Below are 27,805 nucleotides of genomic sequence, written 5' to 3' on the forward strand. Positions count from 1 at the left end.
CAGGCAGGCACTCACTCTCTCTTTACGTTACAGCCTTTAGTTTACTTCTGGGCCAAAAGGTGTTCAGTAATCACGGACATGTTACCCTTTGGTATGGCAGCAGGGAATACCCACAGAGATGATTAAATTTTGCAGTGTGACTTATTATATGTAAATTCAATGATAGAACCAGGGAAATCCGCCATTGTCATATGTTTAGAAAACATTATCCATTATAAATATATAAACCCCAAAGCCGCCAACCCAAATTCCCGGGAGGATAGCTCAGCGGCAACGTGCGTGCCTTGAAAGCAAGACGACACGAAGCAACACAGGTTCGATCCCTGGGTCCGCGCTTAGAAACCTGTGGGTGTTTAAGCGTGTTATAAATACGCAACTAAGACAAAAACAATTACGCAACTAAATAAACAAAACCAATTTCTTTAACAGCGCCTCGATGCCCTGGGGCTGTGTGAGCGCTTTAAAAAAAAAAATGTAAATAAAAAAAAGTAAACCCCTTTCCTTCTTGGCACTGTATTTATTCTTCCTATTGCTAACATGTTGATTTTGTGTCAGGCACGTGTGGTTTATGGAATGGCATTAAAAACTGCTCAAACTGAAACTACTTGGCAGACGGCACATCCAACAGTGCAAGACCAAGACTGCGCAGAACTTGCTTACTGCAGCCTTTCCAAATCAGATTGAAAAGCACACTTAACGGTATGAACGGTATACCGGTATAAACAATGTGACGGTTATTATTGTTCAATAAAGTGGTTCCCGGTATCTTTAACGGTATACCGTAATACTGTTACATCCCTAGTACCCGCGATGTCCGTCGCTATCGTAATGGCGTGGTCCGACGCCACTTCTCCTTCCTGCAAGATCTCTAGGGCCTCTGCCCTCTTGTCGTCTGGTAGGAAGTCCAGCAGGGGGGCGAGTTTGTACCACAACTCCCTGTCATAGTGGGCTACGATAGCCAAGGCGTTGGCAGCCTTAATCGTCGTCGTTGCCGATGAGATGACTCTGCGTCCCATCGTGCCCAATTTCTTTCCCTCGCCGTCTGGCGGGGAGGTTGACGTAGAGGCCGCCGCCCCCCCGCTTTCTTCCTGGCCGCCACGGAGACAACCGAGTCCGGGGTCGGCTGTGCCCGAAGGCACAAGGGGGCCGCGTCCGGGACCCGGTACTTTTTCTCGTACCGATCCCTTCTAGCCGGCGTTGTGGATGGGTTGTTGAGGAGGGCGAGACCCTCATCCCAGATATCATCCAGCAGAGGTACAGCGAGGACCGTCTTCCTCTTGGTCTCGCGCCGTTGATAAAGGAAACCTTCCTTCTTCTCTTCCGGGCAGAGCTGGAAAAGCTCGGATGCCCTGGCGATCATGGCGTGAAACGATCCAATCTCATCGGGTGGGGAAGCCCGGGTGGGAGGTGACGACGGGAGATCCTCGTCGTAAACCTCGTCGTCTTTACCCGTCGCGGCCGTGTCAGTCCCCGTATCATCCCCACGTGTCGTGGACGGGGAGGAGGGCTGAGCAGGGCGCGAAGGTTGAAAAGGAGGTGGAGGATGAATCCTTCTCTTAAGAGGAGGGCTCCCAGAAGGGCCTGGCTCCGGGTCCCCCATCGGGAGCAGTTCCTCCGTTGGTGGTAACGGCAGTCTCGTCCTTATCTCCGAGCAGAAGGACTGTATAGCCAACAAAATGGCCGCCGAGTTGTCTTGCGGCACTGGTTGAGGGGGTTCCGACGGGCAATCAGGAGCCCCGTCGGCACCCTCGACCTTCTTGTCGTCTCCCACGTCGGGGTCCCCCCCGACAGGATGGTCTTCCACGCCAGCGCCGTGGCCTAAGACTTCGATCAGCTCCTCCTCAGAGGTTGAGGCCGAATCCACGACGACCTCCTGCCCCCCTTTTTCTTCTCCGTCGGAGGTTTCACGGGGGTCCTGTCGATGGGCATGAAAGAGGACTCCCTCCGCGGTGGCAGGGAGATTCTGGGCTCCGAGGTCGCCACCACTGGTGTAGCCTCCACAGGCTGAGCCAGGGCCGCCGCGACTGTCTCGAAAGAGGCCTTGGCCGGATGGATCAAGGCTTTCACCACCTTAGGTGCGCTCACCGCCTTCTCCTTGGGGGGAGGGTCACCACCTTGCTCCCCCTCCGATGGGGCCTTCGAGCACGACCGGGGTCTCTCCAGGAGCTTCGCCGGGTGCTTGGCCTTCCTCTTACCCGAGCCAGAGCGTTGGCTCGTGATTGATGGCGCCGGGGAGGATGCGCCCTGCCTGGTGCCCGTAGAGCCCGACCGTTCGGCGCTCCCGGTGCCAGCGGACTCGCGGTGCTTGGCCTTCTGTTGGACCCCTGTCGCCGGGGCGCCCTCAAAGGTCTTAGAAGACCGCTCGGACTTCTTCTTCTCGCCTGACGGGCTCTTTCCTTCCAGCCAGTTGGCGAGACGCTGATGGCGGTCCTTCATGATCCACTCCGACATATTGCCGCAAAACGCACAGTCCTTCTCCACGTGCGTCTTGTCTTCATGCAGGCAGTAAAGGCAAAGGGAGTGTTCGTCCTCCTTAAAGACATTCTGAAGCTGGCATCCAGCGCAGACCCTGAACAGCTTTCCGGGCATCGAGCTTCCCTTCTCCTGGGCCATGCTCGAGAAGGGCCTGAGAAACTTCTGGAGTCCTCCAAAAGCGTGGCTCGATGAAATCTTCACCCTTGAGGGGCGTAGAAGAATCCGACACGGGTCCCCGATGATCGGATAAAGAAATGGTGGAGCTTGAGGCTCTTATGACCGAAAAAGAGAAAATTTTCCTAAGAAAAAGCGCAAAAAAAGCACTAACGCTCAAGAGCAATAGCACGAGGATCCCAACACTTGAACGTGCGGTAAAAATCTGAAGATGGCTGCCAGAGGCGGGGCTTAGGGAGAGGACAGTCATTGGCTGTGGTCAGTATGACGCAGAGATCAGTGATTGGTTACTACTACGAAAGACAGATCAGAAACAAAACTGATACTGATTTTTCTTTACCGAGGATTTCCAGCCTGACGACGGGGAATATTCATGAGCATGTGAATCCATGCCAGACCCCATGCTGGAGAAAAAAGGGGTACACTCTTACTAAGGGGAAAAACAAACTCCAGAAATCCAGCAAAGCTGCTGGGGGACTCACTAGGTAAGGGAAATTAGTCATAGTATGAGAATTCTCCCTAACACCCGACCATGTGGAAAATCCGGCCGCTGGATCTTAGGCACCGAAATCCACCACCACAGACTAATCCCCCGCAGTCTTCGTCGAAGATGTTCTATTGACTTAACGGGGAATAACCGACAAGTCGGTATAAGATAAACAATGTCACTTATGTAAGAGCTCCGCTATAGGGCGACCAGTTGTATGGGCAGAAAAAAACAATCTAAGGGACCTCGTTGCGTGAGGGATTTTGGGTACACTACACGTCACGATAGGGATAGTGTTAGACACGCCTATGCCGATGTCCCCTTTCGGTCTGCCGAAAGACAATATTCTGCGGTTACCACTGGATGTCAGGCTATATGCACAGCATGTGATTGTAAGCAGATTAACAAGCATCAGAAGCATGCTTTTCAGCTACAAGGGTCACCCTGGATACATAAGAATCATTATAGTGAATATAACATTCGTGTTTGATATTCTATTAGAGTGCGTGATTGTCACTTCTACACCAGTTAACTAGCTTTAGTGTAGAAACAACAAGTGGATGACCACATGACCTGACAGTTGATGTTTGTACTAGTAACATGAACAATTATTTCCCTACCTGGACTCTTTAGTTGTGATCACTGTGGACAGTTGATTAGCTGCTAGCCAGTCCCAAGCCTCTGCGTGTGCCGAATCCCCTCCAAACTGCAACTTGATGCACCTGGAATACACAGAAAACTGTCAGATGATATTGACAAGTTCACAAAAAACCTGGTTAAGAAAATATTCTGGGTCCAACAGATGGAAGGAAGCAAACAATTAGCTTCCTGGTGACTCTGGTTCATGATCCATGATTTCCCTGTTGTCTTGCTTGAATATGTGACCTGTTCGCATTATGGCTGTGTTATGCGCGATTGGGTGCACTACAACAACCCTGACCTCATGGCAATAGGAACCCAACCTTTCGTAGAAGTCTGTACTATACCGGTTGGTAGCGTGTTGAGCAGCCAGGCTTATCTGAAGAGGGGCCAATGTGAGCTGTAGGGGAGTTACACAGAGGTTCACAGTGACAAGTATTCAAATAAACACTTACACACAAGGTTTCCTGAATAAACAATTATTCATTTATCAGTCAGTAAGAATAAGCCTTCTTCAGAAGGGAGCAATATAAAAGCAACACACAAATACACTCTAAAACGACACACTCTTAGTTTCCAAATCAGTAAAGATCCTTTTGGGATGGCCCACAGTCACAACCAACACCCTCAGGTGACTTCAATAGCTAGGGTGCCAGGGACATTAATATCTTACTGTTGCATTTAGAATACTTTAAGAAATTGGTCAAAGAAAACGGTTATTAGAACAAACAAGAGATCACAAATATTCTTAAGCAGGCACATACTTGTGGATCGTCCTAAGCAGAGTCATTCAGTATAAGAGGTTAAGACAAAGTCAATGGGAAAAAGTCTTATATGGGCTGAAGCACTTCTGGTAGGTAAGAAAAGACTTTGCACAATGTTTTAGAAGTCTTTGAAGAAAAGAAGAATCTATGTAGGGCCACAAGCTGTTGAGGCTTGTGAGTAGTAGAAGATGCAAGAAACTCTACAATGAGAGGCAAGTTCCCTTAGACTTTACAGTACCTTTGTATTGAAGAAATGCAGCAGATGACTCGTTCTTGTGCAGCTCTGCAGATCTCACTGTTCTTGGGCCTCAGTTGTGGGGACAAGAAGGAGGACTTCTGGGCACTCCTGCACTGCAAAGGGACGGTGACCGCTCGCAACTGGCAATCTTTCCAACAAGTGGTACTTCGGTGTTTCAGCTTCTCACAACTACCGCAAATAGCAAAACCGCGGTTTCTGGCTGTCGATATGGACTTTCCTTGCTTCTGCGGTCCGTCACTGTGTTGAGGGGGCTCAGGCTTGGTCAGTCCTGCTTCCTGGAGGATCTTCCTAGAGCTCTTGGCCAACTTAAAAGCAACGCACACAATCTGGTGTTCCTCTCCCTGGCTATTCGTTATTCAGCAGCAACTCTGTGGAAATGCAACCAGCTCCGAGAGAATGTCCAGGTGGCTTACTTTGGAGTTGATTGGTCCCACCAACTCAAGGGGAGAAGTCGTCCTTGCAGGGGCTGCTCTGTCAATACGAATTTGGAGTTTCAGCACAGCAGCAGGGCTTCACCGGGCAAATCTACGGTCCAGGAGTCCTCTTCAAGTTCTTCTTCGGTCCCTTCTTCCAGTCGTCGATTCTGCAACCCAAGCCAAAAGCCTTGCCTTTTATTCAGTTCTCTCCCATTCATTCCAGCCTAGCTGTCAGTCACCCAACAGGGTGGCTGTCCTTTCCGGACAGTCAGCCAGCCAATCACTACAGAGTGCATTTGGGTCTCATTGGAGACTAAGCACAGGGAGTTTTGGGCACCTCCCTCACTTCCTGCCCCCACCAGACACCCTGGAGGCAGAGGCAGGCTTCACTTGTGAATCCCGCCAAAGGTAAAGCGAACAAAGGGAACAAACCTGGTTTGGCGTGCAGAGTAAATCTCATGAAGGACCTTTCCACAAAGAAATGGTGAATAAAGAAGACCAGGGCCATTTTGACAAAAATGGCACGCTTGGGTGATTTACTGCAGCTGCGAACGCAGCCCGCGGTAAATGCACACCACAGTAGTTAAAGGTTTACTGCCACCAGCCATTAATCGATGAAAGGGTAACAAAAATGTTACACGAAAAGCTAGACAAAGGGGATAACTAAGTAAACCATCCAGCACCCTATTGTAAAATAGTGTGTGCTGGGTCTAGAAAGTTACAAATATAGGTAAAATCAATTTCACTTTACTGTTCTGGGAAATAGTAGTTTATCCCAGAGAACGTATTTAAACCTTTTGGAAATCTGGAAGACTTCCCTGTGCCACTGCACTGAAGGTGCTGTGTGACAATGTAAAAGATGATGCCTATGAAGTTTGTCAGACTCCATAACCAAAAGAAACAAAGTGTTCAAAATCACATTAAAATACACGCGAGAGTGGGAAAAAAGGGTCTCATTGTCTGCAGGTAAAAATATCAAGTCCTCAAAACCCAGCAAAGTTGCTGGGGTCTCTAAGGTGGAGGGAATTAGCACATTTCTGAGAATTATCCCTAACAGGGTGTATTAAAGTACTTGGCATAGGGCCAACACGTGGTTCACATGTATCCTCCAATAATTCTGGGGAAACAACTCCGCCGAACTCGTTAAAATAAGCAAATAGCTGGCCAATCCTGCTGCAGTCTCTACCTCTCCTGTCCCCTCCCAGACACTCTGCACGGCTCTGGCTTCACCTCTCTCTTCCTCTCCCCTTCTACTCCCATGCTCTTCCTCTGGCCCTTCTTCGGCAACCTTCCTCCCCCTTTCGTTCTCTGTCTTTCCGCTGTTCTCCCCAGACGAGGTTTCTAGACAAATCCTATCTATGACAGTAGCAGCCAGGCCCGTGGGCATCCGGGCGCATAGTCTTGAATACACAGTTACAGTACATTAGAGTAAGGGTCAATGGCAGAAGCTCAAGCTCTTCCAGTTTACAAGAGGAAACGGGGGAACAGAAGTCACGTAATGGAATCATGAATACAATAATATACAGACAATCAAAAGTAAGCAGGTAAATCTACAATAAATGCAAGGCGGCAGAACGACCCTGGAGTTTAAGGCCAAACCTTATATGTGGTGCATCATATGTTCTGCGTGAAGAGCCAAGATTTGGTTTTATTCTTGAAGGTTTGAAACGAAGGCTCAGTTCTGATGGGGACAGGAAGGGAGTTCCAGAGATTCGGGGCTAAGAAAGGGAAGTTCACTCCTCTGGCTTTTTGGAGTTTGAATCTAGGCAAAATGAGGCCGTGAATTTGTGGAGTTCTAGTGGGACGTGTGGAGGTATGGAGAGTGAGACTGGTGGAGAGGTAGGGTGGGGCCTTGTTGTCCAAGCATTTGTGTGTCAAGGCTAGGATTTTTAAGGCGATTTTGTTTTTACTGGGAGCCAGCACAGATCCAATCTGAAATATGGGCGTGCCTAGGGATACCGAGAGTCGCCCTGATGGCATTATTCTGGGTTGTCTGCAGTTTGTTGAGGTTGGACTGGCTGGTCCCCAGGTAGAGGGCACTGCAATAGTCGATCTTAGACATAATGAGTGTTCTTGCCAAGGTAATGCAGTTGTGGGTGTTCAGGAAGGGTCTGCAGGCAGTGATGAGTTTGCAGGTATAGGCCGAGACCGTCCTTACTGCATTAGTTTGTTTGTTCAGTGAAAGAGCAGAGTCCAGATAGACGCCTGAAGTTTTAGTGTCCTTTTAAACCATAATGTCATTGCCATCAATGTTGAAAGACTTGAAGGCCTGGTCTACTTTATTAAGGCGTTAAGTTGAGCCTAGTAATAGGAGCTCAGTCTTGTCATCATTGATGCAGAGTTCGTGTTGTGCCATCCAGGCCTGAATAACCAGGTAGACATCATTCATGGATTTGGTATCGGCTGTGTGATCACCAGTAATGGGGATGAGTATCTGGGTGTCATCCGCATAGTTGGTGTAAGAGACACCTAGATAATCAAGCACATCAAAGAGAGGTTTGGTGAACACGTAAAGTGTCAGCGACAGACAAGAACCTTGTGGGACGCCACAGTGTATAGGAGAAGGGTCCGCGAATGCTGTCGGAGAGAAGACACGCATGGATCTGCTACTTAGGAAAGACTGGATCCACGCATTGGCAGAGCCCGAAAAATGGGCCGCAGATTTAAGATGTTGGCAAAGGATTTGGTGACCAGGTTGAATGCCGTGGAGAGATCGAGAAGTAAGAGTAACACTAATTTCCCATTATCTTTTAGGATCTCCATTTGAGTTTTCAGATCAATCAAGGCTGTTTCAGTTCTGTGTTTAGGGAGGAAGCCGGATTGTCTTAGCCCACGGAGATTGTTGGATTTAAGATAGTCTTGGATCTGCAGATAGGTAGACGATCTAGAATCTTGAGCAGGAAAGAGACTGTGGTGATAGGTCTAAAATCACTCGGTATCTTAGGGTCGAGGGATGGTTGTTTGAGCAGAGGGATCACCCAGGCGTCCTTCAGGTTGTCAGGACTTTGCCCGTTTTGAAAGAGGTGTTTATGAAGGCCGTGATGAAGGGGGCTAGAGTGTGAGAGGCTTCCTTGATGATAGGAGCTGGGCATGGGTCACCTTGGCAGTTGGACGGTTTAAGATTGTTCATAATTCCTTCTAATTCAGAGATAGTAAGAGGGGAGAAGGCAAACAGTTTATAATTCAAGCTGGCCTGGCAAGTACCAATCGTAGGAATGGTCAGAGGATTGTCCGACTGTAGTGAGTTTTGTTTACCTCTAATTTTGGTTTGGAGGGATGCAATTTTGGCCAAAAGTGCCGTTTTTATATTGGTACACAATTGCTGTCCTTAGTGCAAGAGTCTGGAGGTACTGCTGGAGACTCAAGTTACTTCAGAATTTTGAATAATTCTTTAGTATTGGATTGTGCTGACAGGATGCGATTATTGTAGGACTCTTTACAAACTGGACAGTCTCATCAAAACAGGTTCACCTCTGTTCCTCCAAAACCATCAAGGACCACATTGACACCTTGGCTCCTGCTCTGGCTGACTTCTGCAACCACTCCTTCGCCACTGGAGCCTTCCCTTCCACCCGAAGCACTTCCTTGTGTACCCTCTTCTTAAGAAACCCTCTGCCGACCCGTCGTCCTCGGCTAACTATCGCCAAATCTCCATCACTCCTTTCCTGGGCAAATCCCTGGAAAAACTGGTCATCGCCCAGCTTAATCTTCACACTGAATCTGTTGGTTGTCTCCATGACCATCAATCTGGCTTGAGAGCTGCCAGAAGCACGGAAACTTCTCTCCTGAACAGTTGTGAAGACCTGCTCTCCAACCTCGATTCCAACATCTCCTGTGTCCTCATCTTACTTGATCTCTCTTCTGCCTTTGACACGGTCAACCATGCCACCCTGCTCAACCGTCTCCATGATAATCTGGCTATCACCGATCAGGCCCTGGCTGGGGTGACTTCTTTCCTCTTCGATTGACCCTCCCAGGTCCAACTTGGGTCCTTCCTCTCATCTACCTCTAGTGCTCCCCAGGGGTCTAACCTCTCTCCCTGGCAGTTCAACCAATACCTGGCGCTTCTTGCTGCTCTCTGCCCCAACTTTCAGTGCTATGCGGATGACACTCAGCTCATTTTCAGGCTCCCTTCAGCTACTACTTCTCCTCATCTCGGACTGTCTGCTAACCAAGAGTTGTGTGCCGCCAATGATCTCTGCCTTAATGCCAGTAAGATTCACTGAGATTCTCCTCATCGGCACAACTGCTCCCTCCTTTCCTGTCACTCTCTGGCCGGCCTCTCTTGGTCCTCTTCCTGCTCCCTTAGGGTCATCTTCAACTCCACACTCTTCTTCTCTCCTCACATCTCTGACGTCTCTAAGAAGTCACGCTACCAGCTACACCTCCTCATAGGTATTCTTCCCTTCATCTCCTTCCCCCAGAAGCTCACCGTCTCTAGAGCTCTGGTTCTCTCTAGGCTGGACTACTGCAACAGCCTCTTTCTAAATCTGCCTGCCTCTACTCTCCGCCTTTTGCAACTCATCCAAAACAGGACTGCAAGACTGGTCCTTGGCCTCATGCCCAGGGATTGTATCTCTCCAGGACTGAAATCTCTGCACTGGCTCCCAGTGGCTGCGAGGATTAAGTTCAAAACCCTCTGCATTGTCCACAAGGCCTTCTGGGGCCTCAAAACGCTCTCTTCCCAAATATTCTCTTTCTCAAGCTCTTCGCTCATCTGCCTCCAACTCCCTTGGGGTCAGTCGCTTCTCCAAGCAACAAGTTGTTGGTAGATCTCTTTCTTCGGCTGGGGGCTCCCTCTGGAACAGCCTCCATGCTTCTCTGAAACTTGAGGAGAACCATCTCTGGTTCCAGAAGCACCTCAAGAACTTCCTCTTTGCTTCCGCTTTCTCTCCTCCTCTCCCGTGCTGAACTCCTGGCTGAAACTGAAACTGCACTGGTCACCTGGCTACCTTCTGTTCTCGGGCCCCAGTCCCCTTCCCGCCAGTTGCACACCTGCCCTGCCCCCCTGGCAACCCTTGCACTTGGGGGCCGTTTCTGTATCCCTACAGCCCCCCTTCCAGCACTTGACACCTGATGTCTCAACTTGCCACCAGCTGGCCGCACTTATTTATTTGACTGTTTATCCTATGTACTGCACTGTCCCTCCCCCTTTTGCCGCTCGCACTTTTCCCCAGTCCACCCTCCCCTGCACTTACGCGATCTCAATGTCACCTGGCCTAGTAAAATCGTCGTCTGTCTTCCCACTGTTTCCCCCTTGCTTCGTCGAGCCTTGAAACAAGTAGAGGCACGTCATGAATGCCATATATCAAACCTATATTGTAGACCGAAAATATGTTCTAGAGATTGTTAGGGAGAATTCTCATAAATGGCTAATTTCCCTTACCTAATGAGGCCCTCAGCAGCTTTGCTGGATTTCTAAGGTTTATTTTTTTTCACCTGGTAAGAGTGTGAACCTTTTTCCCACTCTTACATGTATTTTGCTGTGTGTGTTTTCACTTTGTGTGTTCTTGGGCACTGGACCCTCACCTACTCCATGGCCTCATATTTTTCATGTGTGTTACACAGCACCTTCAGTGCAGTGATACAGGTTTGTCTTTGAGACTTCCCCTTGACTCCATTTTCTGGGGCAGACTACTGTCCCCCAGAAAAGGTAAAGTTGCGATTAAATTTATTTTAGTCACTTTAAACCACAGACCCAGTACACCCCATCTTACATGGAGTATTGGAAAGGGTTAATTCTTATCCCCTTTTGTCTGTGTCTCTTGGAGCATTGTTCGCTCCCTTTACATCAAGACTTGGCTAGGTAGCAGTGGTAACTACCGTAACTTTTCTACCGCGGTCATCTTATACAACCCTGGTATTGTTTTAGGCTATAATATTAGCCTCAAAGATAAACCTGCTTGACCAAATACATTTTATTTTGGCTCCGGCTGGGTTTATTCGCCATTTCTTTTTGTTAAAGTCTTTCTCGTGTTTTACTCTGCGCGCCAAACCAGGGATGATTCCTTTGTTCGCCGTCTTTTAGCGGGCATCTACGTGGAATGTGAGGGAGGGATCTTCGGACTCCTGCCATCGGTTCCCTTGGTAACCCAAGTCGCACTCCGGTTTGATTGGCTGAGGGGACTGTCGTTGCCAGGACAGCCACCCTGCTGTGTGATTGACACCCAGGCTGTATGAATGGTGGAAAACTGCATAAAAAGCAGGTCTCTGGGACTGCAAAGGCAGAGTCACCACTGGAACGAAAGGACCAACGAGGAGCTGATGGAAGAGGACCCCTACAATGACTGAATCGCCCGGTGAAGCCCTACTGCAGGTCCGAATCTTCAGAATCCGACGACAGAGAAGATCCTCCAGGAAACTTCCTCCCTTGAGCGGGTGGCACCAACCAGTTCGCCCAAACTACAAGCCAGGACCCCTCCTCTGGTCGAATTCGCTGTACAGAGCTACAGGGGGCCGGATAGCCAGGAAGGTCGGACCCTGCCTGGGTTTTAAGGAGCGCACCTTTTATTTGTGGCTTTACTCTGCTGCTGGTTTCTTCCCTGGGTAGTGCAGGACCCTCCAGTCTTCCTATTTCTTGACAGTCCAACAGTCACTTCAGGAACCGTAAGCCTGCAGGAACTACCAGGAACGTCCGCCTCTGCTACAGCTCCCTCTCCGTTTTAAGGTACTGTGCAAATCCGGTTGTTTGTTTCGTTCAGCCGCGGTGAAAGGGTTTGAAATATTTCTCCAAATTGAGGGCTTGTCCTTCTCTTCTCTTTGAACTAACTTTTCTATCAACAACCTCGTCCAGAATCCGTGCAACAAACTTTACCGCAAACTACCCTGAACTGTATGATCTTGGGCAAAAGACTTTTCACCCATTGACTTTGGCCCTAAGCCTTTTCTACCTGATTCTATCACTGTAGTTCCTCTTTTTCAATTGCCCGGAGTACTTACCTGTTGGTTTGATTTAATTTCTATTAACTTTGTCTTTCCATCCCTTTTAAATTGCTGGAGTGCCATTTTGCTCCCACTTCATTTTGTGAGCTTAACTTGTCTGGAATTTAAGGAACGTGGTGTGGTGTATTTATGATTGTGATTTTTTAACTAGCTTGTGTTATACAACTGCTGAGTAAATAAATATTTATCTTTTACTTAGAAACCTTGAGTCAGTGTTTGCCTGAATCATAGTAATTGCTGTCCTTTGTGTAACTATTTGTACTGCTCACTCTTGAGATAAGTCTGGCTGCTCAGCCACTGCTACCACTTTAACTGTGTAGTACAGGCTTGTACCAAAGGTGAAATTGTACTGTCACTTGTAGTTTTAATTGTGTGTAGTGTTCCCAAAGGATACTGCATATAATTCTGCCTAAGAAGGGGCAAAAAAGACTTCAGTGCCCAGTGCACAGCCCTCAACTCCAGAACGTTTATGTGCAACAACGCCTCCCCCAGGGACCATTGGCCTTGTACCTGAAACTTGTCGAGGTGAACACCCCCCAACCCGCCTTGGAGGCATCCGTTACGACCGTAAACTGAAAATCTGGCTCCACCAGGGGTATATCCCATACAATGTTGCCGGAGCAAGTCCACCATTGCAGCGCCTGGGAGATAAGAATATTGTGGGACCAGAAACCAAGAACCTGTGACCATGTTGAAGCGAGAAACTCCTGTACAGGCCGCATGAAGAGCCGACAGTTCAGAATGAGTGGGATGCACGAAGCGAAGGAGCCTAGAAGGCTAGAAGAGGCATGTACCCCCGGACCGTGACTGATGTCCCTGGAATCCAGGAACCCGCTATGGACGACAGCTTCTCTATCCTTTGCACAGATGGCTTCACCAGATTGAGATGCATTTGAAAATGAGCCCCCAGAAAAAACAAGTCTCTGGAGGGCATCAGAGAGGATTTGGCAAAGTTGACCACAAAGCCCAGACGCTGCAACAGGATCATAGCCGCTCGGAGAGACTCCGCCATCTGTTGACGAGTCGCCCCCCTGACCAACCAGTCGTCCAGGTACGGAAAAACATGATGATCTTCCCTGAGGTAAGCCTCTACCGGAGCCAGGCAGTTGGTGAATGTCCTGGGTGCCGACTTGAGGGCAAAAGGGAGAACCCAAAACTGGTAATGCTCAGAGCCCCCTCTCAGAATGGTAGAAGAAGGGCTAACAAAGGACAACCACACTTGACATCGTGAAAAAAGAAAGGAGCCACCATGTTAGAAAATATGTGACCTTTCTGTGTATAACCGAGGTTGTGAGTATAGTAAGCGGTAGAAAATAGCACAAAAGTTGTTAGAACACATCCACTGCCACCAGTCATCACTATAGGGTTGTCACACTGTGACTATGAAGACAAAGGAGCTGAGAGAAGGGGGATAATACGTATCCCCTTCGGACTCCACATACAGTGGTGTGTGCTAATCTCTCTTAAATTAAAGTTTTAGGAAGGATACACAGTATTCCCCTACCCTTAAGAACAGTAGTTCAATGGATTGCCTTTCTCCTGCTGATTACTCATCCGAGACATCCTCTCCAGCTCTGCTGCTTCGGAAAAAGTCTTCGACAGGGGGCGTAGTGGACCTCGACCCAGCCGTCGATCGTTGATGCGTCTTGCGCAGTGCTCTAGCGTTGGCTCTGGACGTTACGTCGGGCATCATATAAATACCACGTCACTATGCCCCATACCTCAGTTCCTCTTTTCTACGCCTCGGTACGCTGCTTTAGGTACACGGTTACCGAGTCTTCGACTCTGACGCATTTTCGTCCGTAAAATGTTTCTTCATTTGACTGCGAGATGCCCGAACCACGGATTTCAAACAGTGTCCCGCATGAGTTATGCCTCTGGGGCCTCGGCACGGATCAGAATCCCTGGCGCGGTCGACCACCCGGTTCTCGGAGGCCGAGATAGAGCGGCCTAGACCCCCTGAACAGGAGCGTGAGAAGTGTTGACATAAGAAACAAGAGGTCCCATTCTTCCTTGCCGACCACTCGTCAGAAGGATTTTAAGGTCCAAATGCTTGAGATGTTTAAAAAACATGCAGATGCAGGCAACCCCCTATCCGCTCCCCCAAGCAGCAGGCCAAACAGGCAGCAGTGGCGCTCGGTACAGCCGACCCCAAGTAAGCCCAAGTCCCAGTGCTGACGCCATCAGCATCAGGGAAGCCTTCGGGTTAGATGCTGAAGAAGGCATAGAAACATTTGATGGCGGGGATTCCCAGCGCACCTCATGATACGAGCGTCTGCGAGGCTATCTCGGTGTCTCAGCCCCGATCGACACAGGCAGTCACTTTGTCGGCGCCGACCCTCAGTGAAAAGAAATTTGGCCCGCTATCACAGACTGAATTTTTCAGTACGTGTCCTCGTTTCTGTGCCCATGACGTGGATGATCAAGGGAGAAGTCAATCCTGTGTATATGGGAACAGGGGGCGTCGACTTTTTTCGACAAACAGACTGCACTTTTAAATTTGGCACAGGGGCTTCAGGATGGCAGCAGTCTAGACACGTCACTTGAAATGGAATTTTAGCAAAGTCAACCTTATACCCACGCCCATGCTAAATTTGGGCGTTAGTCGACAGGGCGGTTAATGCCTTAGTACTGCAGACTATGGTAGTGCCAGTCCAGCGGTATGAGTTCACTGACATACTTTGGGGAATATGCCTCTAAATCCGGCAATTGTCGATCCAGTAGCCTCCCTGTAGCAGCATCCATGCTCCATTCCCCCAGGAAGCTCCACTGTAAACAGGAAGTACAGGCCAGCAAGAGGAGAGCCACTATTTGCATCTTCTCACCCTGACCTGGAAGGTCTCGACATTCAGACTGCCAGTGTCTCCTCCAGGCCAGCATCTTCAACCTCCAATCTGTCTCCAGACAGAGAAGGAAAGAAAATTGACGCCATAGTCAAGGTTTTCACCTCTGGCAGTATGGCTTTAAAGGCTGCTCAAGTGACCAGTGTTTTTGAGAAATGCTCTTTCAGTCTCTGGAAAGCAGTGGAACGTGCTACACAGTACATTTCAGAAGGAGAGATGCAAGAAGGCTTTGTACGGCTGGTGGAGGATGGGAAACGGGTGTCCAGGCAGTCGCTGCAAACAGACCAGGACGTGGATGACTGCCTGAACCATTCAATGGCATCGGCTATTATACTGAGGAGGCAGGCCTATTTAAGATCCTCAGGCTTTTCACCTAATGTCCAAAACAAACTGTTAGAATTCCTTTTCGGCCAGGAGGCCGATGACTCCCTGGAAAAATGTAAGGAGTCAAAGATCATTGCTAAATCACTGGGCCTAGCTGCTACGCTCTAGGGGCAGAGGCTACAGGCACTATATGTGCCTTATGGTAGGAAGGTGCAGGTCCCAGCAAGCATACAGCGATGGGGGCGGCACTGCCCTCTAAGCTGCTTTGATTTCCCCTCCCACGATTTACCGGTTGGTGGACGATTGGCCCCAGTGGCAGAAGATGACCTCAGATGCCTGGGCTGTACAGCTCGTTCAGTGGGATTGTCTGCCCTTTTTAAGAAAACCTCTGGACAGACCTCAACCTGCCCTATAAGCCGCTTTGATTTTCGACTCCCGCAACGTGCCGGTTGGTGGCTGGCTGTCAGAGCACTGGCCCCAATGGCAGGAGATTACCTCCGACCCCTGGGCCCTGGAGCTCGTGCGGTGGGGCTATTGTCTGCCCTTTTTTTAATTTTATTTTTTATATATGCTTCTGTAGCGCCGTAAGCCCGCAGGCATCAGGGCGCTGAGACACACAATAAGTACATGGTGATTTAGACATCCAGATCTCTGGTTCCGGTGGATATCGGAGGACTATTTAAATAGGTGGGTTTTCGGGAGTTTACGAAATTGGAGGTGATTTTCTTGGCTTCTCAGAATTATCGGAAGGGCATTCCATATCTGAGCCGCCTTTACTGTGAACGATCTGCCCATACCGGATTTGAGCCTGTATTTCTGTTCGACTAATAGGTTCTTACCAACTGAGCGAAGATGTCTCTTGGGTGTGTAAAATTCAATATTTTTCTTCAAATATTGGGGCGCTTTGCCAAAAAGGCATTTATGTACCAACGTGAGTGTTAGGGAGAATTCTCTGTTTAGGCTGAATTTCCCTACCTAGTGAGTCCCCCAGCAGCTTTGCTGGATTTCTGGGGTTTATTTGTTTTCTCCTGCCAAGAGTGAGACTCTTTTACCCTCACTCTTGGGCATGTTGAAGTGTGTTTTCATGGTTAAACCTTGTGTTGAATGGGCTATGGGGTCTTTTACTCCATAGGGCCTCATGTATTTTTTTGGATGTGGGTTACACAGCACCCTCCGTGCCGTAACCCAGGGGTGTCCTAGGGACTCCCCAACATAGACTCCATACCCTGGGACTGACTACTGTCTCCCAGGGCATGTAAAGTCACCAAAGACTTTACTAGTCTTAAATCCTGAACAGAACCAGTACAAACCATCATATTGTGGACGTACTGGCTGGGGCAATTCGATTGCCCCAGGGTCTGTTAGTCGAGGGGGGACGTCTCCGTCCCCCCTGATCGGGTTTTGGCTGGTGGCAGTGGAAACTACTTTTTATATTCGACCGTGAATATTTTCCTATGGGATTTCCCATTGTTTTAGGCTAACACATTTAATTATTTATTTACGGTAGCCTTAAACATACCGCCGGTTTATAAATTTATTATTATAACTCCGGTTGGGATTTTTTGCCAAAACTTGATACTAAAATGGCGTTGGCGTTCGCCTCTGTAACTCTGACCCAAAGTGGAGCCCTTTGTCCCACTTTTGGCGGGCTTCTCCACAGAAGCCCTCCAAAGTGGTGCCACTCTGTCTGGGGTACTTAGGAGGGGTGGAGGGGGATTTAGGCACCCTGGACTGAGTTACCTAGGTAACTCAAGTCGCACTCCGTCCTGATTGGCCCAAGTGGTGAGCCGGCCGGCCCACCACTTAGCATGGTTGAGTGACAGCTAGGCTGGGTGAATGGGGGTTTGCTGCATAAAAGCAGGGCTTTGGGGACTGGAACTTCAGAAGTCGCCACAGGACCTAAGGATCCAACGAGGGACGAGCTGAGCTGATCTGCTACGACGACACCGCCGGTGGAGCCCTGCTGAACCATCTCACCACTTTTCCCGACGACCGAGGAGAACTCTTAACGGAGTGGCTCCTTCCCTTGACTGGTGGGGGCAACCAGTTTTCACCTTCTTTCCGTTCTTCGAGGTATCCCGTGGCCGCCTTGCCAGTGCCAAGCACCCCGGCAACCGGAACCCCACCACTTTTACCCCAACCGCGAAAGTCGGTACAACCCTTTAACCGGAGGACTCCGCGGCTGGTTTCTTCCCGGGCAGTGCAACGACCTTCTTCTTCTGCTCTTCAGCGAGATCTTCTTCTCCCCTGACCGACGTCGAGCCTTGCTGCCACTGCCTGGAACAACTGCCCCCGCTGGAGGATCCTTTCCGTTAAGGTACCGTGTTCCGCCTGGCTTCCCTTGCCACCGACTGTACGAGGTAATTTTAGCCCTCGGCTTTCGATCCTGGGATTGCCTGGGACACTTTGGCTAAACTTTCTGAGCCTCTCTAACGCTTTTCCGAACTCTTTTGCAAGACTCTGAATCCCTACCAACTGTGTGATCTTGGGCACGTTTTCGCTCTGTCTGCTCTAAGAGTGGGCCCTGCTTAGTGACTTTTGCTCACCTGCGACTTTGTGCTTCTTTGAGCTTACCAAAAGTGTTCTTGACCTTAGAGTGGTGTGTTTATCCTAATTCTGCTCTTTTTCCCTCCCTTCTTTAACCTACTAGAGTGTCATCTAACGTTAAGCGCTCACCTCTGTTTTAATTATGTGGTGTTAACCTAGAGTTGTCTAGATAGGAATAAGGATTGGGACTGCTTTCCATATAACTGTGTTTGGAGTGTTTTATTATATTTTGCTAGAGTGTTTTCAATTTGTGTGTTCTTAAAAATAAATAACTATATACTTTTGAAACCAAACTCCGGTCAGTGTTTGCTTGTGCTATTGTGCCGGAGTACATATTGTGTATACTTTGCATACTGCCTAACTCTTCTTGAGGGAAGTCTGACTGCTCAGCCACAGCTACCAGGTAAATCTGGGTGGTGCAGACTGCTACCAAGTGGGTTTACTGCTATACCTGTAGTCTTAAATCTTTTGCAGTGTTCCCCAAGGGAACTGCACAGGTTTCTGCCTAACAGTGAGGGCTTTAAATTCAATCCTGTCTTTGACTCTAAGCCAGTGGAGAGATTCTCTTGCTGTGTTCACATGGTCTCTTCTAGCCCTTCTTAAACCCATAAGAAAACCTCCAGATAGACCACCACCACCTCCAAGCCAATCTGGACAGGCGCTCCAGGAAGAACTGAGAGCCCTGTGACTGACGGGTGCCGTGTAAGAGATACCGCCCGAGCAGAGAGGGTCAGGAACATATTCTCGGCATTTCTTGGTACCCAAGATGGGAGGAGGTTGCCGTCCCATTTTGGACCTGGGGGCCTTCAATAAGTTCCTGAGGAAGGACAAATTCAAGATGGGGACGTTGAGAGAAATGGTCCACACTCTCGAATTGCAGGACTGGCTGGCATTTATAGATCTACGGGATGCTTATTTCAATGTGCCAATACAATGAAAGCAATTTGTACTCTACTGACCAATCATCCTACAGTGTATATGATGTGCGACATATTTGATCACGTATGCATGCTATCCAAACTTCTCAGTAAATTAAGATGCCTAATGTATGTTGACAAACTATGAAGTGCAACTTGCACATATCGTATACAATGTCACTACATAGTCATTACTCCAGTTGTTGTTATGCTACTAAAGTGCATAATGCTGATCAACATGTATTTTATTCTTCAATCAAATTGGTAGCTCTTGTTCTTGGTAGCTCTTGTTCTGTCATAAATTGGAATTTCAACAAACCTTTTCATTCACAGTGCGATGCATATCATACACCCCTGTAAGAGCATGTCTTAGGATGTGTTTAACCCCTGGAAGAGTATAGCATATGAGTAAGCAGTACAGTTCTATCACTTCCAAGAAGAGTAAGAAAAAGTGGTAGTAATATGACCAGTAATAACCGGGATTCCCAAACACTATTGTGCCCATCAACAAACAGTTTACATGATACAGGCGTTCCTACTCCCTAAATAATATTTCAATGGAATGGGCGTAATGCTGTATGATCCTGAATTTGAAGTTATTAGGAACCAATTTTCCCTCCATAGTTCTATGAACCTACACTCGTTTGCTTTTGTTTTTAACCTGTATTGAGTTTTTATAAGTAAGTGAAGCCTTCTGCTTCATTCCCCTGGCCTTTTGTTATGAGGATATTGATCAGTACTTCAGCCTATCAGTATTTAACTTTTACACTTTTGTAACTTTTTAACATTGCACACAGTATCTAACAATACAGTGCAATGGGGATGAGATGCATTACTTACCGTAATAGCATTTCTGATGATTTTATCTACTTCGATTCACATGTTGTGCATACAGTCTGACATCTAGTGTTAACCGCAGAGTATTGCATCTTGTCTTTCGAGGATCGAAAGGGGACGTCGACATGGGCGTGCCTGTAACACTATCCCTAACATGACGTGTAGTGTACCCAAAATCCCTAACGCGTCGAGGTCCCTCCGACTGAATTATTTATGCCATGAGGGAGCCTTATGACTATCATGGAGTACAGAAAGAGAGAAGTAGTAAGATGTCTATGGTTCCTTCCATCCGAGTGGGGAGGAAGGGTGGGCGCATGTGAATCTAAGCAGATACAATCATCAGAAATGCTATTACGGTAAGTAATGCATGACTTGGGATGCTTGTGACTGCTTAGAATCTTATGCTGTGCATAGACTAGCGAGCAGTACCCGGAGTTGGTGGTGGGATGTGTGCAGGAACAGTAGTGAAAAGATGTCTTAGTACTGCTTGTCCCACCTAAGAATCAGACCTAGAGTGAGTGTCTAGGCAATAGTGTTTTGTAAAGGTGCGTACAGAACTCCAGGTTGCCACTTTGCAAACGGACTCTAGAGGAACATTTGCAATGAATGTTATGGAAGCCCCAGTGCCTCGAGTAGAGTGTGATCTAGGCTTGAAGGGCAGATCACTCTTGGCAAGAGTGTAGCAGAGTGTGATGCAATTGACAATCCACCTAGAGAAGGCGGATTTAGAGACAGGATCCCCTTCTCTACCAGCCGCCACTGAAACGAAAAACTGGTTCGTCATCCTTAGTGGTTTAGTTCTTTCCAGATAGTACATGACTGCCGTGCACACATGTGTAGGCTTCTTTCTGCCACGTTAGTGGGGTTCTGGAAGAATGTTGGTAGATCTATTGATCGGTTCACATGGAACTTAGAAATAAATGTGGGAGCAAACCGAGGGTGAGTGCACAGAACCACCTTATCTCTGAATTGTGACAAAAGGGTCTAGAATTGAAACGGCCTGTAGTTCACCGACCTTATTGAAGTAACTGCCACTAGGAAGGCAGTCTTGTCAGTGGTGCTTTGAGACTTGCCTTGTGCATAGGTTCAAAGGGAGACCCCACAAGTCTGGTTAAAACCACATTTAGGTCCCATCCGGGAGCTGGGTTAAAATGGGGGGATGAATTCTTTTAACAAAAACACAGGTTTGGCAGAAAAAGTCACAAAACCACAGCGCTTGTATGAATATTAAGAGTGCACATAGGCTGCAGGTGCCTGAGAGGTGTGGAGTACTGTTGTGGAAACAATTAGAGCACATCACTTTGGCTTTTCCTGCTGTGCTGAAATTACCACAATTGCGAAGCCGTGAGAGTTTTCGGGCACTGTCCTTCATTCAATTTATCTTAGGTCCCATCTCCCATTTACAGCCTCGGATGAAGAGTCGGTTTAGACTCGAAACATGTGTCAGGCTACTTTGAAAATAAATCCATCGGACTTATAACCACATCTCTCTTCAATTACTTTCAACACATGCCTATATTGTACTCTTGGGCGCAGTGCGACTGAGAATTGCCCGTGCTCTAATTGAATTCTTTTAACCCCTTCCATGAACGCTTTAATAACTGGGATCTTCCACGACACTTTACGTTGGGACGTGCTATAGGCTGAGAGTGCAGCTAAGTGAACCTTCAGGGAATTAAAAAATAGACCAGAGTCTAGTAGGTGAGTCATGTATAATACCGTATGAGTAGGAGAGCAGTCAATGGGATTGATGCTCTTGGAATTGCACCAGATGACAAAGTGTTCCCATTTATTGGAGTAGCAATGTCAGGTATTAGACTTTCTTGCTTCTCCAAGTATATCCATGCATCTCTGAGGAAGTTGGAGATGCTTTTGTTTGTTTGTATTATTGTATTATTGTTTGTATTACTTGTATAGCGCACCAGGCCCAAGGGAATCAGGACGCATGAAACAGCAAGAAGGTTTTCAGCTTAGGTTACATTAACAGTCAAGTACATGATACATATATGGGTACAGATTATTATTATACATATACAATATATACAGAGAGGTAGACTGGTTGTAAGGTCAGCAGAATGTTAATAGTCGTATTCCTTGAGTCCATGTATGAGGTTTTGCCTGTAATGAAGGTACGACTGGTCTGCCCAAAGGGCAGGGGGAAGGGAATTCCAGTGTTGAGCAGCTTTAACCGGGAAGCTGCCACCTCCAGTTTTTTACAAGCTTGAAGCGCAGTACTGTCAAGAGGTTGGAGTTGGCGGTTCTAGTGGGTCGATTGGAAGACTGTCTCTGGAATCGGTCATTGACACAAATTGGGGCAGTATTGTTGAGACATCTGTAGGTGAGGGATGCAATTTTCAGTGAGATTTTGTCTTAAGCCAATTATGGGCTCTCCCTTAGGTTGGAAATGATCCTTTTCTGGGAAGCTCAGTGCTGCTCCAAGAGCATTATTTTGTAGAATCTGGATTTTGTTGGTAATGTATTTATTGCTACATAAATATAGGGCATTCCATTAATCCAGTTTGGACAAAATTAATGCTCTGGCTAGAGTAATGCAGCTATGAGGAGAGAGGAACGGTTTGGCTGCTCTAATTAATTTACAGGTGTATGCTGTTGAGGAAGCCAAGGAGTTGACCTGTTTGTTGAGTGCGAGGGTGGCATCTAGATAGAATCCTAAAGTTTTAACTTCCTTGACTACTTTGATAGTGTTGCCATCTATGACGAAGTTGGAGTAGTCGGGGCTGAGTTTGTTGATGGTGGGGGTGGTGCCAAGAATCATAAGTTTAGTCTTGTCATCATTCGGGTATAGACCATGAGAGGCCATCCATGCCTGGATGATGAGGTACACTCTGTTCACCAAGGCCAAATCCTTGTCGTAATCTCCCAACAACGGTAAGAGGATCTGGGTATCATCAGCATACTTGGTGTAGGTGATACCGAGATCACCGAAGAGGAGTTTCGTGAATATGTTGTACAGAGTGGGGGACACGCAGGAACCTTGGGGCACGCCACAGGTGATGGGTATGGGACTGGCAGACACTGCAGGTGCAAAGACCTGCATGGTCCTGTTGTTGAGGAAAGATTGTATCCAGCCCATTGCTTCCTGTGAGAAGTTAGCTGCCGAGTCAAGGTGGTTACAGAATATTTTGTGGTCAACTAGGTCGAACGCTGCTGAGAGGTCGAGTAGTAGCAGAAGTGCAGCTTTGCCGTTGTCGATTAGTGAGTCCCTTTGTGCCTTAAGGTCAATTGGTGCCGTCTCAGTCCCGTGTTGGGGTCTGAAGCCAGACCGGTGAACTCCTATGGGGTGGTTTTGTTCTAGGTATTGTTGTATTCAGATGTATGCTACTTTGTCTAAAATTTATAGGAGGAAGGGGACTGTGGTAAAGGGTCTGTAATTGGAAGGTATGGCTGTGTCCAGGGTTTGCTTTTTGAATAATGGGAGAACCCAGGACTCTTTAAGGTTACTGGGAATGGTGGCAGTGGCGTGGGAGGAGTTAATGAGCTTTGAGATAAAATGCAAGAGCTCTCTAGCTGCGTCCTGTATGATTTGGGAAGGGCATGGGTCGTCTTGGCAGTTTGAGTGGGAGTATCATTTTTTCAACCTCTAGAGTGGTTACCTTTGGCAAAGCTAAAGCGATGATGAGGAGGTTTTATGGGAGTATTATGGGTGAGTGGGGATGAACTAGCTGCCGGGGGTGAGAGGCAGAGTTTTTTTTCTTGCTGGCAATCTTGACTAGGAGGGTGGCTACTTTGTTGAACAGGACATTTTGGATACTGGTGCACCAGGATTTGTCCTTTACACAGGTGCCTGGGACTGGGATGGGAGTTTCCAGTTCTTTGAGGATGATGAACAGTTCTTTTATATATTAGTATAATTTCTTTCTTATAAAGTGAGGTTAAGTTAGTGAGGTTGGTCTTGTTGTCAGCTGTGGGGAATTGTCTCCAAATCTGTTCACTTTTGCGTTTTCTGAGCCGGAGTGATTTAAGGTGCTGTGAGAACCACAAGTTTAGATGTTTTAAGGGTTTGCTCTTTCTGAGTTTGGGAGGAGCCAAGGTGTCTAGGGCCATTATTTTGTTGTACTCATCAGAGTAAGAGAGTCTGTGGAGTCTGGTAGAGAGTTTAGAGTAGGTAAAATAAGAGGTAAAAGTTTTTCAGCTGTGATATTTCTTTTGTTCCTGGTGGGGATGGTGGGGGCTAGGGAGAAAAATGGGGGTGGGGAGTGGTTAGGATGGCCTCTAGAGAGAAGGTTATGAGGTGGTGATTAGTCCACGGTTGGGGTGCAATAGAGGTGATAGTGGTCTAGCAGTTGAGGTCCGCTACCCAGTCAAGAGTTCTCCCTTTGATATGGTTGGGTGACGTTACTCTGAGTGAGCCAGATTTCTTTTAGGGAGTCATTGATTTGTGCAGAATGCTGATCTTTAAGGTCACTGAAGCCTAGGTTAAGGTTGTCTAGAAGAAGGCATTGGGTGGTGTTTTTTAGGTTCTCAGAGAATAGTAGTAAGTTCCTCCCCAAAGAGTCCCAGGGGGCCTGGAGGTCTGTAGGGGAGGTGGATGGTGAGCATTTGGGTGTCTGTGATACGTAGTTTAGCTGTAAGTGATTTGCAGGATACAAAATTGCGTGGTGGGGCGAGTCTCATGGCTATACTAGCTTTGGCGAGAATGGATATGCCTCTACCTCGGGTATTGGTTCTATTCGCTCTGAGTAGAGTATAGTCTTCCTGGATAGCTAGCTTGAGGGCAGGACCTGCTGCAGTGTGGAGCCAGGTCTCGGTGATGGCTAGGAAGTCCATTGTCACCTGTAGGAGGAGGTCCGCTATTTCAATAGCGTGAGCTACTAGGGAGCAGGCATTTATTAGGGCGCCTTTGAGGTAAAATTCTTTGGGTGTAACTTGAGAATTGGTAAGGTGTTTGGATGGGGGTAGGGACATGTTTATTTTGTTGGTGGTTCTTATGTGGTGGGGGTTGGGCATGGTTGATGGATTTGAGTTGTAGGCTTGGACTTTGTAGATGCCCGTACTCTACGATCTCAGGAGCCAGGCCGTTAAATTGAGAGTCTGCGGGCATGGATAAGTGTTTCCCCCTTGTCCTGATGTAGCATGTTGTATGGGCAAGGTAGTTTCATCGGAGGAGAGACATCTCCATCAGATGGGAGAACGAGGGTTGGCGTGCCCACATCGGGGCCTCCAATATCATGGTGACTGATTCCTGGTGCATCTTGTGGACAATCTTGTTGAGTAGGGGACTCGGGGAGGGAAAAGCGTAAACAAATTTCCCTGACCATGTTGTCCAGCGACCGTTCCACCTTGGATCGGTTCTGAGGTTACCTGGAGGCGTAATCTGGGCATTGTAAGTTCTGAACAAGTTGATCTCTGGAAAGCCCCATTATGCGAAAACGTTGGAGACTATGTCTTCGCGTAGTCGCCATTCGTACTCCAAGGGCAGTGGGAAGTCTCTGCTGAGCATGTCTGCCATAAGTTTGAGTTCCCCTGGAACATGTTGAGATAATAGAAACATCTTGCGTTTGAGAGCCCATTTCCAATTGTTCTGTGACCGATTTGGACAGCCCTGGAGAGTGAGTGCCCCCTTGCTTTTTCAGGTGGCCGTGGTGTTGTCCGTGAGGTTCAGTACTGTCTTTCCATGCAACTGTGTCGGAAAGGCCTTCAGTGCTTTGAACACCACTAACAGCTCCAACAGGTTTATATGGTTGGATGCTACTGCTGGGGACCAAAGGCAGTGCGCCGTCTGTTGAAGGAGGTGAGCTACCCAACCCATGAGAGATGCGTCCGTCGTGACAGTGGTTTCTACTAGGGGTGGTGAAAGTTTTCTCCTTCAAGAGGCTTTCCCTCGACCACCACTGCAGAAAGAGAACCAGGGCTGCCGAGAAACCCACTAGATCGTCCCATTGTCTGCTGGCCTGACACCACTGGCTGTTGAGCCACTCTTGCATGGGTCGCATGCGCAAACATGCATGAGGAACGAAGTAAATGCAGGATGCCATCATTCCTAACAGTCGCATGGCCTTGCGTACCGTCACCTCTCGACTGGCTACATACTGAGGGATCTGAAACAGCATGTTTTGAACCCTCTCGGAGGGGAAGACAAGGCAGTTTTCTGTCTGAACTAGAGCCCCCATAAACTGCCTGACTTGGCTAAGGTCGAGGCTGGATTTCTTCTCGTTTATGGAGAATCCCAGACTGAATAAGAGGTCTATCATCCTTTAGGTGTTTGACAGGCACGTTCCGTAGGAGTCCCCTGTTATGAGCCAGTCGTCGAGGTAAGGATAAACTGGGATGGATTGCCTGCGTAGGTGAACTGCTGCAACTGCCAGCACCTTTGTAAATACCCTTGGGGCTGAGGCAATGCTGAAGGGAAGGACCCTGAAATTATAGTGTTTGTCCTCCATCATGAACCTTAGGTATTTCCTTTGTGCTGGCAATATTGAAATACAAAAGTATGCATCTTTCATGTCCAATGTTGCCATGTAATTCCCTGCGTTAGTAGAGGGATTACTTGCAGCGTTACCATACGGAACTTTGGGGGTTTGACAAATTTGTTCGCTGGGCGCAAGTCTAGCACAGGACGCATGGTGAGATCCTTTTTGGGTACAAGGAAGTACACTGAATAAATAACCTTGTTTACCTGTAGAAAGGGGACGACTTCAATTGTGCCCTTTTCCTGCAGGATCTGGACCTCTTGCAGCATGATCCTCAGGTGTTCTGGTGTTAGACGCCTGGACTTTGGTGGTCTGAATCGAGGTGGCCGTCTGAACTTAATACAATAACCGTGGTGAAGGTCTGGAGCACCCACTGGTCTGTGGTAATCCCCTCGCATGCATGTGGGAATGATGTTATACGTCCCCCGACTGGGGAGGCATGGGAGGAGAACCGGATCTGAGAGTCATTTCTGACTGGAGGCCAGGGAGCCTCTGGGGTGGCATAGCGACCCTTTCCTTTCCCACCGCGTTGTCCTCTGGGTGCATATGGATTAGAGGCAGCAGACTCCTGTCCTGATGACCAATTGTTACCCGAACCATATTGGTTATGTGGGGAACGATAATAGGACTGTTAGTGAAAGGAGCAGCGAGAACTTCCCCCTGTCTGTTGAAAGGGCCTTTTAGTGATCTGGTTCAACAATGTCAAAGTCCCGTGTTCTTTCTTGGCAGTTTCCAGCACCTCATCCACAGCCTTGCCAAACAGGTTAGAGTCTTCCACCGGTTTGTTGATGAGCGACACTTGGATTTCCGGTTTGAAACCCAAGTTCTTTAACCAGGCATGATGTTTCAAAAGGGTACCCTGGACCAGGGTTCTACCTGCTGTCTCAGCAGCATCTAAGGTGTTTTTAAGGATGTTAGGGTTTACTTGCTTGCCCTCTGACACAATTGTAAGCAGGCGAGAACGCACTGGTTTGGGGACCTCCTACAGGCCCTCTTGCAGGAGGTTCCATTGGACATCAGAATAGCTGGCCAACACCGTGGTATTGTTGGCAATCCGGGTGGAGTATGCTGCCACAGTAGTGATTTTTTTCCCTAGGGCATAGCATTTTTTACATTCCTTGTCCGGCGGTGCCTCGTCTGGGGACAAGGGCACCTCTGCCCTTTTCCTTGTTATCGTGACCAGAAGAGAATCTGGGGTGGCATGTCGCTGAATACAGAGAGGGTCAGTAGGGGAGGGGCGAAAACGTTTCTCCACCTGTGGGTTTACAGCCCTGGTTTGTGAAGGTGTTAGTGAGGAAGGGGCGATGCACCTTTTGATGGAGTCAAGTAAAGCGATAGCCTGGCTGGCAGGAGGCTTCTCCTTTAGAATGTCCTCTATGAAATCTGAATCTTGTACCGCCTCTTGCGTGGCTAGCTAGAAATGTTCAGCTGCTTTTTTCAGAATGGCGTTAAATGCCATCTATAGGAGATGCCCGACGCAGAGGTGTGGAGGTCCATGCATATGGTATCAGGAGTATTGGGGGTATGGGTAGGTGACAACCATGGTGTGTTATCCATTGGCAACTCATCCCCCCCAATCCGGGGTCTGGTCAGTGGGATCCTCAAAGGGATCATACTCTTGTAAATAAGAGTCAAGAGGAATCTCCTCCTGATCTGTAAGGTCAAAGACCTCCACATGAAGTGGGAAAGATGTTCTCTGGAACTTGGCCACTGTATGGTAAGGGTCTTCTTAACTAGGCCTTTCAGGAAT

The 27,805-nt window shown here is 48.1% G+C and overlaps 1 protein-coding gene across 1 annotated transcript in view; it reads right to left on the reverse strand.

Annotated features, from left to right (window-relative positions):
• Positions 1-27,805, reverse strand: part of NUP160 (nucleoporin 160) — a 1,937,143-nt gene that overhangs the window by 269,592 nt on the left and 1,639,746 nt on the right. The window contains exon 32 of the mRNA XM_069623088.1: positions 3,757-3,858. Within this exon, the coding sequence (XP_069479189.1) occupies positions 3,757-3,858 (102 nt within the window). The remainder of the gene's footprint in view (positions 1-3,756; positions 3,859-27,805) is intronic.

Source organism: Ambystoma mexicanum, chromosome 11 (genome assembly GCF_040938575.1).
Source record: "Ambystoma mexicanum isolate Mex_15411 chromosome 11, UKY_AmexF1_1, whole genome shotgun sequence".
NCBI classification, from domain to species: domain Eukaryota; kingdom Metazoa; phylum Chordata; class Amphibia; order Caudata; family Ambystomatidae; genus Ambystoma; species Ambystoma mexicanum.